This window comes from Heterocephalus glaber, unplaced genomic scaffold, assembly GCF_053883595.1.
Source record: "Heterocephalus glaber isolate CG9 unplaced genomic scaffold, H.glaber_assembly_v1.0 deba00001428, whole genome shotgun sequence".
NCBI lineage: Eukaryota > Metazoa > Chordata > Mammalia > Rodentia > Bathyergidae > Heterocephalus > Heterocephalus glaber.
Window position 1 is genome coordinate 28,157,954 of NW_028258293.1, and position 14,930 is coordinate 28,172,883.

General features: G+C 38.9%; 1 protein-coding gene across 3 annotated transcripts in view; it reads right to left on the bottom strand.

Annotated features, from left to right (window-relative positions):
* The window catches only part of Fam168a (family with sequence similarity 168 member A), a 178,566-nt gene that overhangs the window by 27,253 nt on the left and 136,383 nt on the right, over nt 1–14,930 (bottom strand). For all 3 annotated transcript variants that reach the window (XM_004863267.4, XM_013064983.3, XM_087211928.1), the window contains exon 3: nt 3,978–4,058. In XM_004863267.4, coding sequence (XP_004863324.1) covers nt 3,978–4,058 — 81 coding nt within the window. The remainder of the gene's footprint in view (nt 1–3,977; nt 4,059–14,930) is intronic.

The window sequence follows — 14,930 nt, forward strand, 5'->3', positions numbered from 1 at the left end:
GACTGTATTGAAATTTAAATTTAAAAAATTTGGCCTATGTGGAGTCTACTAGCTAATCAGAAATTTTTTCTAGACCACTACTTGTTCAATATTAGTTTTGAAAATCTTTCTAAAACAAATCACATCCTTTGATGTCTTGTTAATGATTGAGATGTTTTTTAAAATTATATGGAAAAATGTTTAAGTACTTTTTAGTTTTCCTTTGGTTGAGTTCTAGTATATTTGAATATTATAATAGTTTTTTCCATTGCATTGCTTTTCTTTGAATAATTTTAATTTTTGTATATATGTGTGTTTAGTGAATGATGATAAAGTTAAAAAAAAATTAAAATACCCTATACATGCCAACAGCTTTCCAGTCCCCGCCATGGTCTCAGCCGCCTCCTTTCTGTACTACTTGCCCTCGCCAGCCTGGCTGCTCTAAACTAACACCTCAATTTCTCTCTGCCTACTGCTTCAAAGACAATAGAGTGGTTAAGAGTTCACTTATGTGGGTGTTGTGGCAGGGTGCTGGGTCTGGATCTTTGAGTTAAATTACCTGACTTTTCTTAAGTTTTAGTTTTCCTGTTTGGAAAATGGGAATAACAACAGTACTGACCTCAAAGGTTTGTTTTTACAGAAAACCAGTTATTATCTATAAAGAGCTTTAAATAGTCTAACATATAGGAATTGAATAAGCAGCTATTTATTTCTTATCCTTACACTTGCCAAACTAACTCTAAAACAAGCCTACGATTTCCGGCAGAAGTGCTGAACACTATGAGAAATTAGCCTAGTGCTGGGGATTTGAGCCTAGATGAATTCATGGCCTCAGCCAGCCTCCAGGGCTGGCCTGCTCTGCCTCACTGCTTCCTGGGAGACTCTTGCACCTGGACCTTGTCTTTTGGCGTCCTCCCTTTATCTCTGCTCATTTCTGTGGCAGCAAATCAAGGTCATTTATCTTAAGAATATCCACCTGTGACCTTACCGTTGGTCTGAGTGGAAGAGCTGCACTCTCAGGTCAGGTACTCCTCCTCTCCCTGCCACTTAACTCCTCAAAATAAGGAAGAGAACTGAGCTCTGGACTTCGCCCCCTCCCCCACAGCCTCTGAGGAGTGCTGGCTCTGTCTGTCATCACTCCTGTGTCTCTGACTCGTTCCCTCCACTCACTCCTTCCCACCAGTGCTTGTTTAATCAGGCTCATACCTGAAAAACGCTCCTTCACCTCCACATTCCCTTCTAGTCAATGCCCTTTGGTTTAGCTTTTTCTGGTAGCCCTACTTCTTACAAACACAGCCTGTACCTGCTAAATCTACTTCCCTCCCCAGCTCACTGTGCTCTGGTTTCCAGCCTTCCCACCTTCCTCACTGCAGCCAGTGAAGTCACTGGTGGCTTCCTGACTATGAAGACAATGAATCTTTCTCACTCTCAATCTTACCTGACCTCCTACATCTCACCTCACTTTGTTTCCGACTAGTTTACAAAGCCAACCTAGGGCACTAAGATTTAACCCACCTATTATCATGACAGATTTGATAATTGAAGCCACCACAAGTTTTCAGATAGAAGTTACCAAATTTTATTAAGTATTTTATCAGAGATAATTTCTGAAGCTTTTATTGTTGCGGGTTTTTTTTCTTGATTTTTTTTGGAAATACTATATTTAGTGATTAAAAGTAAATACAGGATGTGGATGTAGCTAAGCGGTAGAGTGCTTGCCAAGCACATACAAAGTCCTAGGTTAAATCCCCAGCACCACATACACAAAATAATAATAATAAATATTCTTTATTTAGATCAGGTGTGGTGGCACACACCAGTAAACCCAGCACTCGGGAGGCAGAGGCAGGAAGACTGCTGTGAGTTCAAGGCCAGCCTAGATTACATAGCAAGACTGTCTCAAAAACCAAAAACAACTATTCTTTTTTTAAAAAAGTAAATACAGAACCCAAGCATGGTGATGCATGCCTGCACCCCAGCACTTAGGAGGCTGAGGTCAGCCTGGACTACACAGTGAGTTCAAGGACACCCTGAAAACCACATAGTGAGACCCTATCTTACAAAACAAAACAAAAGAGTAAATATAAAATTAGTGCTGAGATACCATTATAGATTCTTAGCCTGTGTGTCACTGCTTCTTTATAAGCTCTTACAGTGAGGCAACTTCCTAAACTTTGAGTCACCTAAAGTGTCTCCCAGAATACCTCAGGCATAACAGGGCAAAATAAATGCCTGTGTCTATGTAAAAACTTTAGGAGTTATTATAATTTATTTGCGTAAAATAGTTATTTGCCAAAAAAGAGGGACCTGTCTGATAACTTCGTGGTGCATGTGCATGTGTGTGCGTGTGTGTGTGTGTGTGTGTGTGAGTGAGAGAGAGAGAGAGAGAAAGAGACAGAGACAGAGGGAGGGAAGGAGAGAGAGACAGAGAAAGGGAGAGAGGGAGAGGGAGGAGGAGAGGGAGGGGGGAGAGGGAGAGGGAGAGACAGAGAGAGAATGATTCTAGGTCTGAAATCTAGGTCTTTAGACCCAGCCCATGTTCTTTTCTGCTTTAAGCACCCTAAAGGACAGGGAATGAAAGTAGAATGATTAGCACAGAAAAGCATGGGACTGAGCAACAGGACATCTGCTGAGTTCTACTCCCTAAGCTCTTGGAGATTCACAGGACCACATGGGACAAAACACTGCTCTCTGGATCTCTGCTGTCAAGTAAAAAGGTTGAACTGGAGAATCTATGAGGTCTTTTCAAACTTTCTAGTTTTATAAGAATAACTATAAAAGCAAGAAAATGGGATATGTTAGGACACTGAAGGCCTTTCAAATCTGACCCTTGCATATTTGTAGTTCAGATTCATCTAGGCCCCCTCACAGCTACTACTTCTAGGTTCCTAACATTTCTCATATCTCCATGCCTTTGCCATGCTCTGCTCTGCCCAGAATGCCCACTCCTTTTGTGCTTAATAAAACACCTCTTCCTTCTTCCTCAAGTTGCTTTTGCAAAATCCCCTGAGAAGGTTCCCCTAAATAGTACTTTCATCCCCAGGCAGATCGTGGGTCCCTCCTCTCTTCTAACATGTATTCTTATACTTATATTACATTGCAATGAATTTGTTTGTATTCTAGGCTCCAAAGTGGACTGTGAACTACTTCAGGCCAAGATGGCATCTGTTAATCTTTCTATCCCAGTATGGAGGACATTCAACAAATAAGTACGTACATACTTGTTGAGTAAATGAAGAGGGGCTTACATAAAACCACCTACAACCCTGAAGTAGGTAGTTACACTGCATTTGAAACTCGGGGGAGGTGACCTGCTCAAGGCTTTACAACCAGTGAGCTGGGTAATCAGGATTCAAATGCAGGACTTTCTTATAGCAGAGCCCACACTTTTCCTGCTCTCGAGTGTGAAAGTACTTGCTGAGCAGAGAGCTTAGGATCTGCTTAAGACCTCTGCAATGCTCCTGGCCCAAAATAGAACAAGCATTTCCAGTATTCTCAAATCCACTTCAACTTCTATCCCAGAAATAATGGGCTTTCATTATTTTTGAAAAATATGTAGCTTGTCTCAGCTTGAAAGCAGCTCTTTAGTCCATAGTGGCAAGTCTCTCACTCTCTTCCAAATTTATAACCCAGGAGTCTGCTGTGTATGTGTTTACATGTTTCCCACTGGCAGCCTAAGGGGAAACTGAGCAAAGAATGGATTTCAACACTGCTAGGAAAAGCATAAAAGGTTCTGTGAGGAGGATGCATGTCTCATATATTCCAGAATAGGGGAGACTAGCCAACCTTAAATCCCAAGGAGAACCAAGATTCTACTCCCACCCCCACCCTGAGGCTGATCTGCCTTAGTACCCAGAGGGGATTCCTAGGAATATCAAGCCTGGACAGGTTGAGCCCAGAGCAATTAAGGACAGGAAAAGGCCAGCAGGTGGGTTTGGTTTTCCAAATAGAGTTCTACCTCCCCCACCATCCACCACAGTTTCCCACACTCTGCTTACCTGGAGCATAACTGGGGTTATTGGTTGGGTACAGGCTAGGATTGTACGCAGGGGCTGCTGCCGGGTAGGCTGTGGGGTAACCTATAAAGAGATAAGAAAAGCCTTACACAAAAACAAAAAACAAAACAAAACAAGCAAAAATTAGATTTCTGAGCAAACATAATACAAATCCCAGGCTTGGCTTTCAGTTTCTTCATGGACTATTTCACATTGTATATGTGACCAGTTTCAGACTCTCAAGAAAAAAGTAACCCATACCACAACCCTAATATATGCAAATTTTCTGGTGCATTTACAACACATGAAGTATTTCTATACTCTCACTGATAAAACAAACAAAAAAGGAAAAAACACAGAAGTGCATATGGTAGAAACTCTTGTTTATTTTCATTTTCCTGCTACAATACTACTCTCTCTCAGAGGTAACCACATTAACAGTTTGGCATCTATTTTTCCAGGTTCACTAGCTTGTACACTTTTTTTGTTTTTGCTTTTTGAAACAGGGTCTTGCTATGTAGTCCAGGTTAGCCTCGAACTCCCAATCTTCTTACCTCAGCCTCCTGAGTGCTGGGATTATAGATACGCACCAACATCAATGAATGAGTAGTTGGGAAGAGATGCTCTGAGACAGCTCCCAAGAGCATGTACAAGCCAATTCCAGTTCACCATAGTATAGTATATATAGGTCTTAAAAAAATAATTTTCTAAAATACCAATTTTCTGGGCTAGGGGTTTAGCTCAGTGGTTCTGCTGCCTGCCCCGTAAGCGCAAGGACCCGAGTTCGATCCCCGGTGCCCCCCCCATACCAATTTTCTGTTGTAGTATAATAATATCAAATTTTCCATTTTAACCATTTAAGTGTACCACTAAGTAGGACCGATTACATTCATAATATTGTGCAGCTATCATTACCATCTGTTTCTCCAACTTTTTCATCATCCAAACAGAAACTCTGTAATCAATAACTTTCCACCTTCTAATCCCCACTCTGTAATCTCTAATCTACTTTCAGTTTCTACTATTTTGCCTACTTTAGGTATTTGGTAAAAGTGAATCATAGTCTACTTGTCCTTTTGTGTCTGGAGTCTTTCACTCAGCACTGTTTCTAAGGTTCAATCATGTTATAAAATACATCAGAACTTATTTCCTTTTATGGCCGAATTATATTCCATTTTACATATATACTTAATCTCGCTTATCTACTCATCTGTTGGGGGACACCTGGTGTTTCTACCTTTTGATTACTGTGAACAATGGTATACAAATATCTGAGTCTTTTGTTTTCAATTCTTCTGGAATCTCTCACTTTGTTGCCCAGCCTGGCCTTGAACTCATAATCCTCCCAAGTACATGGGATTACAGGTATGAATGACCATACTTGGCACAGACTTAGGTTCTGAGGGAACCACCAAACTTTTTCACAATGACTACACCATTATATATGAGGATTCAAATTTCTCCATGTCTTCACTAAAACTTGCTTTCCTTTTTTTTAAAATTATAGCTTTCAGGTGGGCATGGTGGCACATGCCTGTAAATCCAGTATTCTGGGAGCTGAGGCAGGAGGAATCCTGAATTTGAACCCAGTCTTGGCAATTTAGTGACTTAGTGAAACCCTGTCTCAAAATAAAAGAGGACTGGGGATGTAACTCAGTGCAGAGGCCTTTGGTTCAATCCCTAGTACCACCAAAACAAAACAAAACAAGATACCAAACCATAGTTGGTGCGATGTGGTTTATCATTACTGTTTCTTTTCTTCTTTTTTTTATTGGGTACGGGGGATCAAACTCGGGACCTTGCACGCGGAACCACTGAGCTAAATCCCCAGCCCTCATTACTGTTTTGATTTACACTTCTCTAATGACCAATGCTCAAAAGATGTTGAGCATCTTTTTATGTGCTGCTTGGATAGTTGTGTATCTTCTTTGGAGAACTGTCTATTCAAATCACTTGTCCATTTAAAAAAAAACTGGGTTTTCTTTTTCCTGTTATGTTGCAGGAATTCTTTGTATGTCCTGAATATGGAGCCATTGTCAGACATAGGATCAGATATATTTCCTCCATTCCACTGGTTGTCATTTCACTTTCCCAATAATGCCTTTGATACAAATTTTTAAAACTTTAAGTCCAACTTATCTTTTTTTTTCTTTTGTTGCTTGTATTTTTAGTGTCAAATCTAAAAATCTACTGTCAAACTGAAGGTTGTGTTTTCTTCTAAGAGTTTTATGGTTTGTACTCATATTTAAATCATTGAAAAACATGCTCGCTTCGGCAGCATATATACTAAATCATTGAAAAAAATATTTTTGGAGGGGTGGTATTGGGAACTGAAGGGACTTGTGAATGCTAAGCAAGTGCTCTACCACTGAATCACACTCAAGCCCTTTTTAAATTTTGAGGCAGGCTCTCATAATTCCAAGGTTGGTCTTGAACTTGTGATTCTCCTGCCTCAGCTGCCCAAGTAGGTAGAATTACAGGTGTATCATCACATTGCGCCACTGATCCACTTTGAGTTAATATTTGTACATGGTGCGAGGTAGAGGTATAAAAGTTTTATATGCTACTTTTTCACTTAAACATCATAAATATTTTCTCATATATTATATGTTCTTCAAAAACATCATTTGTAGTATCTTTATGATACTCCATTATGTAGTACATCAAATCATTTAAACATTATCCCTATTTTTAGATGTTCAGTTTGTTTGAAATTTTTCATTTTTATTATAGCTAAGAACCTAAAACCACCTAAATACACCTCTGGCTGCAACTGTATTTCTTTAAAAATTAGTTGTAGCTGGATGTGGTGATGGATACCTATAATTCTAGCATTCAGTAGGCTAAGGCAGGAAGATTTCAAGTTCAAGGTCAGCCTGGACTACATAGCTAGTTCAAGGCTGACCTAAACTACATAGCAAGACCTTGTCTCAAAAAACAAAAGGGGATTTTTTTTTTGGTACTGGGGATCGAACTCAGGACCTTGCACTTGCGAGGCAGGTGGCAGAACCACTGAGCTAAATCCCCGGCCCAAAAGGAGATATTTTAAAAGTTCATCCATTCAAAATATTGACCATCTACTCTGTGACAGACACTGGTTTAAAGATTTTTATCAGTGAACAGAAGAAATAACCCTACCTTCGTGAAGCTTAAAAAGGAAGGAGAATGAATAAATAGTGAATATAAACAAAATACTTTACCATAAAAAAGGGCAGGTTAAAGGACATCAGAACTGTCTGTATTGAGGTTGAAAGTATTGTAATATTGCAAAGAATAATCAGGGCAAGAGACACTGAAAAGGTTAAGATTTCTGCAAGGGTGTGAAGGAAATAAGGTTAAACAAACAGCTGAAGGAAGGGCACTTCAGGCAAAGAAAATAGTACAAAGGCTCTAAATTGAAAGCACAGGGGACATGTCAGAAGAACTGCAAAGAGGCTAGGGTGGTGGAGTGGAACAAATGAAGGGTACAGTAGTAGAGGAAGCCAGAAAGATAAAGGTTGTTCAGTTCATGTAGGGCCATACAAGGCCACTGTCAGGACTTAAGACTTTTATTCTGAGTGAAATGAGAAGGCATCACAGTGTTTGAGCAGAAGAATACCACCATCTGACTTATGTTTGAAAAGGGTCACTCTGAGGGCTGTGTTGAAAAAAGACTATCTAGGGGCAAGGGTAGAGAAACACAAAGATCAACTAAGAGACTACAAAGTGTTCATCTAGAAAGCTATCTGAACATCCACTAGCAGCATATAAGTGCTTGTCTCACTATTCCTTGTAGTTTTTAAATGCTCATTTGTATTTGACTGACAATGGAAAACTGGTTTTAAAAGTCAAAGATTAAATCCCTAAATCCCTAAAAGCTTCTTGGGGATTTGTAAATATTGAAACTTCAATAATGTATCTTTGTTAATATGCTATTCCCTAAATCCTTTCCAACTACAAAGAAAATTCATCCCCCTCTCCAATCATTTTCTGATTTTAAAATTGAGGTGGCAAACTTGTCACTTAATTAGCACTCTAGAGGTGTGCCACTTCTCCAGAAGTAAATCGGTGGCGGGGGGGGGGGGGGGGGTCTAATCTGGGAAGCTAAACGATCCAGTCTCATGGCTGAAATTTGTATTTGGCTTCATGTGAGAGGTTATGCAGTCACACAGGTAATCACTGTCCCGTCATTTAGATGCCTTTTACTTTAGCAGCAATTAAAGAATCTTCTTTCAGTGTTTCCAAGCACAGATATTCCTCCTTTAATGACAGAGTTCCTGCCTGCTCCCCCCAACTAGGTCGTTAATTGAATTGGTTGCTAAATGAAGAATTATATATAGTATGTACGTTACAATACCCAGAACAAAGAATTGGTCAAAGGAAACTCCAACTTGATGACTTTGCTTTTATTTGTATAGCTCTTACATGCAGTACTGTAATGTATAACATAAAACTGCAGTACTGTACTATACAGTACAACCAGCAAAAACTACAGTACTGTAACAAGGTATACTGTCCAAAAAAAACATTGAGAATCTATCAACAAGCTGTACAGAACTATCCATCCGGGCATGCTGGTACACACCTGTAATCCCAGCACTGGGGAGGCTGAGGCAAGAGAATCACCACAAGTTCGAGGCCAGCCTGGACTACAGAGTGAGACCCTCTCTCAAAAACAAAGCAAAACACCGAGGAGTTATTAAGTTCGGGCAATGGGTTGTAAATTGAAACAGTCGTTAACTAGGTAGGTCGTTAACTAGGTAGGTCGTTAAACAAGGAATATTTGTAGTTTCATTGTTGTTGTCATGGTGGTGGTACTGGAGATTGAACCCCAGGGCCTTCTCCCTGAGATATATGACTTACACGCCCAGTTCTTTTTTTCCTCCTCACTTTTATTTTTGAGACAAGGTCTTGCTAAGGCACCAACTTGCCCAGGTTGGGCTCAAATCATCCTGCTTCAGCCTCTCCAGAATGCTGGGATTGCATACATGCACCATCACTCCTGGCTCAGGATTTCTTTTTCTTTTTTGGTACCGGGGATCAAACTCAGATCCTTGTGCTTGCGAGGCAGGCAGCAGAAGGATTATTTTTAATTCACTTGAATCTGTCATATATTATAGAATGGCAGCACTAGAGGAAGCTTTATTTGACTATTTTTCATTTTATAGGTGACATGAGTAGATCTAAAAACGAGAAAGGACTTGAGGTCCAGACTGCTGGGGTTAGAAAGCATCTTAAAGGCCAGTTAGTCCAATCTTACATTTGGGGTTACAGCCTCTATTACAACACTTTCATGAATTCATTTATCCCAGCCCTTAAGTCTCTACTGATATCATATGCCTTTCTTTCCAAGAGAGTACTCTACTTCTGGAATTGTGTGAAACTTGCCTTCTTCATACTACGCCAAACTCTCTACTTCTTGGACCTTCTATTTTTTAAAACAGAACAAATTTGAAGATACATGCATAATTACCTTACCACAATTGTACTTCATATTGTACTTACCACATGGTACAAGTCAATAGTTTGTTTTCATTTCCTATCCTATACTGCTCTACCCAAACTAAGCTCCTTGAAGGCAGAGCTATGTCTCATTTGCCTGTACATAAAAACTCTTGGTCAGTTCCTCCTTCCCATTTCCCATTCTGTCAACCTATCACATCATTACTCCGCTCAGCCTATTCAGCAAACACCAGAGCTTCTCAGCCTGGCTGATAGCTGATGTGTCAGCAGGAAATATCCTTTCCTCACTATCAACTCTCTCCAAAAAGGGCATCACAGTTAAGTTGGACTTCCTCCCTACTCCTTTTCTGGTTTTTATTTTGTTCCCTTGTCCCAACTGCTATTTTTTCATCTTGTTGCTTCCTTTGATGGTGTTATTTGCATTTCTAATACCTAGCATAAATAAGGCAGAGAATAGGTATAGGTATTCAATTAATGAAGTAATGACCAAGAGGTTGAATACTGGACTTATGAATGTTTTAAAAACAGAAAAATGAATTTAACCAAAGTTGCTGCCTTTGAGAGGGTCACCAACTGATGAAGGAGAAAGGTAAGTGGAAAGTTAGCATATAGCTTGAAAAGAGTCATGACGGGATTGACTGGTTAGAAAAGAGACTTTCATCAATCATCATTTATTTAGTACTATTATTTGTTTAATGTCTGCTAGGGTTTATGCTGGACACTGTCCCTGGATATAAACTAAAAAGAGGAAGGACATGAAGAAGTATAGGCGTGGAGTTAACATTTTGGAGAAATTCATAAGTGGTTTGGCTTATAATCTCCTTTATTCTGAGGGGCTGGACTGATCTGTTAACCAAATCTCAGGATACAGATTGTCTTGAGTCTTATCTCATAATTCTATCTTCTTGTGATGATGTCTCCTTTATGATATCTGGCTCTAACCTACCTTTTTAGCTTCATCTATCCACTGATTATAATTGAGTTTTATATCGCTAGAATTCACTATTTCAATACTATAGCAATATTTCATATACTTCTTGCCTGAACTGATTCATATAATATCTTTCTTCTTGACATGTCTACTTGGATGCCTGCTAGGTATCAAGGTTATATAATATAGCAGCTAAGTATGTGGGGTCTGAGGGACTAGGAATGTAGTTCAGTGGTAATGTGCTTGTTTACCATGAGCAAGGACCTGGGTTTGATTCCCAGCATAAAAAGTGTGCTCTGGAGCAGACTGCCTAGGTCTAAATCCCAGTAACAACACTGATTATTTGTGTGACTTTGGGACATGAGATTACTGTATCTTTGTTTTTGCATCTGTAAAGAAGGACACAATACTATTTAGTGTTCTATAACACTTTTTCAAATAGTTACAAAATATTAAAATGCCTAGGAATAAATTTAACAAAGTAAATGACCTCTACAATAAAAATTATAAAACATGATGAAAGAAATTAAAGATGATACACAAAAAATGGAAAGACCTCCCAGTTTCACAGATTGGAAGTACACCTATTGTTAAAATGTCCATACTACCCAAAGTAATTTACAGATTTAATGTAATCTCCATCAAAGTACTAATATATTTTGGTATACATAAGCATATTAAAAAATACACAAAAATAAATATATAAAACATAAATAAATGTTTCCTCACATAAATATAAAACAATTCTGAAATTCATGTTGTTAGCTTTCCATCACTGTAACAAAATACTTGACATAAACAAAGGAGCAAAAATTTATTTTGGCTCATGTATCAGTCAATGGTCAGCCAGTTCCATTGCTTTTAGGCTTATGGCAAAGCAAAAAACTCAAGGTAGAAGGTAGTGGTGATGGACAGTCAGTTACCGCATGGCAACCAGGAAGCAGAGGGGATGACAGAGGCAGAGAGAGAAAAGGACCAGGGACCAAATAAAGTTCCCAAGACCACACCCCCACGATCCACTTCCTTTCACTTTGCCCCACCTCCTATTTCTATCACCTAACAATGGCATTAAATCATGATCTCATCAATGGGTTAATCCACAGGTAAAGTTAGACTCCTCATGATCCAATCACTTCAAAAGCCTGTCAGGTGCTGGCCAAGCCTTCAATACAATGAGCTTCTGGAGGAACTAAGAACTATTACCAATTCTTTTCAAAGTATTCCAAAAAATGAAAGAAAAACTAAAAAAGATACACCATGATCAAGTGTCAAGATAATTCAACATATGAAAATAAATAAATGTAATACATTATAGCAATAGAATGAAAGAAAAAAATATGATTATCTGGGTGTACTGTTGTATGCTTGTAATCTCAGCTATTAGGAAGGCTGAGGCAGGAGGATTGAGGGTTTAAGGTAAGCCTGGGCAATATAATGAGACTGTCTCAAAAAAAAAGTTGTATCATATTTCAATAAATGCAGAAAAATTTTTTTATAAAATCCAACATTTTTTCATGACAAAAACTCTTAACAAAGTGTAAACAGAACAAATCTCAACATAATAAAGGCCATATACAGTATAACAAAGCAGTGCTCCTATATATATAAAACACACTTGCTGAGAATTAAACCAAGGAAGTAATCCCAGGCTGGTAATAAAGCTCAGTGGTAGAGTGCTTACCTAGACTCACCAGGCCCTGGGTTGGAGTCTCGGCAACTCACGCCCCCCAACAAAAAGGGAAGAAAGAAAGCAATCCCATTCACAATAGCTACAAAAATAAAGTACTTAGGATAATGTTACTCCCAAAGTACTAGAGGCCAGGTACTACAGGCTCTTAGTCACTATTACTTCCAAACATAAGATGCTTTTAAAAATTAATTTTTTCTTTTCTTTTCTTTTGGCACCACAGATCAAACTCTGGACCTTGTGCTTGTGAGGCACCACTGAGCTAAATCCCTGGACCTTAATTTTTAATTTTTATCCTTTGGTTCCAATCCTTTCTAAATTTGTTCTCTACAGTTTTCTCCACATCACTAGATGAAAATGCTCTCTTCCAACTCTGGCCAAAAACAGTCATTCTTAACTCTGTTCTCTCTCTTCTATTCACATCCAATGGACCAGCAAATCTTTTAAATTCCACTTTTAAAATATATTCAAAATTTGACCATAGCACATTACCTATACACTTTCTCTCTTAATCCAAATTATCATTAGTTTCCACCTATATTACTATAATAGCTTCATAACTGGTTTTCCTGCTGGTACCTTAGATTCCAGATGGTCTATTTCCCACAGCAGTCAGTGATCTTTTAAAATAGTCAATCAGATTACAGAATAGGTCTCTCTTTTTAAGCCCCAAAGTAGCTTACTAAGACAATGACAGCTAAATCCTTTTAATGACCTACCTGAGCCTCCACTACCTGTCTAAACTCCTCTTCTACTATTTGCATGCTGTTATCTTCTCCAGCCACAATGGCCTTCTTGATGCTCCCTCAAATGTGTCAAGCGCCTTCATCGGCAGAACCTTTTTTTTTGTTCCCTCTTCCTAAAACTGTTCAAAGCTCATGTTACATTCTTCCTAAAATAATACTCTCAAAAAAAAATAATACTCTCATCAGTCTCTATGCTCCTCAAAACGCTTTTTCTTCATAGCACGAAACCACTTGACATATTATGTATTTGCTTATGTGACCAGCCTGTCTCCCATCAGAATGTAAACTAACACACTTACTAACAGAATATAAACTAACACACTTACTAGTTTGTGGCTTCCCTGCTGGAAGTCTCCTCCCACCAGATTCCAAATGCTCAGCCTCAACCAAGTGCACAGAGTACATTCCAGACCCCACACCCCTCAAGACTGACTGGATCTGCTACAGTTCATCAGTGGCAAACCACACTGAGGTGAAATAACATACCATGTATACTTCACCCATTGCTCATACAAAAGATATTTTCACACCTGTTTTTCATTTGAGCCTAAAATCAACTCTAATGTTACAGTATTTCTCCCATTCTGTAGATAAGCAAACAGAGGCCCCAAGGTGAAATGACTTTTTGGCTAAGATTATTTAGCAACTCAGTGGTAGAACTGGGGAGGGTATTCCCAAAACAATGCCTTTTCTACACCTACCAAATAAGTATGACTTGGCCCTTGGAAACAAAACTGCCCTTCTGTATTTATATTTTTAAAGTGAAGAATGAAGAGAATAAAAGGACTCAAGTGAGCTTTTCTTCTTTATAGCCCAAAGGCTGTAGTAGTGATCAAGTTTCCAGGATTCTGGTATGTACATTTTAATTGCTTTACAGGTGTCAATACAATCTAATCCTCTTTCTTTCTTACTAGGATTAGCACTAAATAAAGCTAGTAGAAGACTAACTCTGGGTCAGGAAGACAAAAGGTTACTCCTTTTTGAGCGGCAGGACATTTAGGTAATAAAGACAGTTTAGGTTTGAAGCTCAGGATTAAAAAGAAAACCCACCGTTGCCTCCAGTGTCATGTTGACCAAAACCAAAACTAATAGAAGTCTTTATTCTCTCAAAATAAGAAAGAGGGCAAGAGAAAGGAATTTGGAATCTGTATTACTTTCTGGACACTGTCTAAGCACTTAATTATCTGACTTAATCTTCACCCTAATTCTACAAAATATACCAATAGTTCCATTTTATTTTATTTTTGTTTTTTGAGACAGGGTCTCGTTATGAAACTCAGGTTGGTCTTAAAATCACTTGGTAGCCCTGGCTGGCCTCAAACTCACGGCAATCGTCCTGTCTCAGCCTTCCAAGTGCTGAAATTACGAGATTACAGGCATGCATCACTACACCTGGCTGGTTTCACTTCAGAGAAGAAACTATTGAGACATATCTTACACAGGTAGTAAGTAGGGAGTAGAAACAGAATTCAGGCTTGAATGAAACAAAATCCATTCCTACCAACCTCCCTACTACTCCTCAAAACATGAGTCTACTCAGTATAAACCTCCAGATTTGATTGCCATTGCCACTCATGTGGTCAAGAATCCTTTATTTCAACTCTAAAACCAAAGAAAACAAGAATCTATTTTGTAGAGTCAATTCGGTCAAAGATGATTCAGTTTTTAAAACGAAAGGTATTCTGTTTCCACTCAGTATCTTAATATAGGACATGCACATGTTATTGAAAAGTATAACACAGGCACTGGATACAGAAGAGGCATTAGAGGTGACTGAGTCCAATTGAGTCCAAGAATCTTACCCTGAACAATTCCTCAGCCACTGGTCCCAGTTCTACCCTCACAAAACATGTCTATTCCCTCTGCTCTAGGATAGAGCTCCAGAAATACAAAGACATTATTATTCTTCCTTAATTTTAATTTATCACACACACACACACACGTGTGTGTGTGTGTGCGTGTACTGGAATCACACCCAGGGACACTCTACCTCTGAGCTACATCCCCAGCTCTTTTTATCTGCAGACCAGGGTTTTACTAAATTGCCAAGGTGGGACTACAACTTGTTATCCTCCTGTTTTGGCCTCCCTAAATGCTGGGATTACAAGGCAATTTACCTAATTTGTTCCCTTCAACTTTCCCCATTCCAA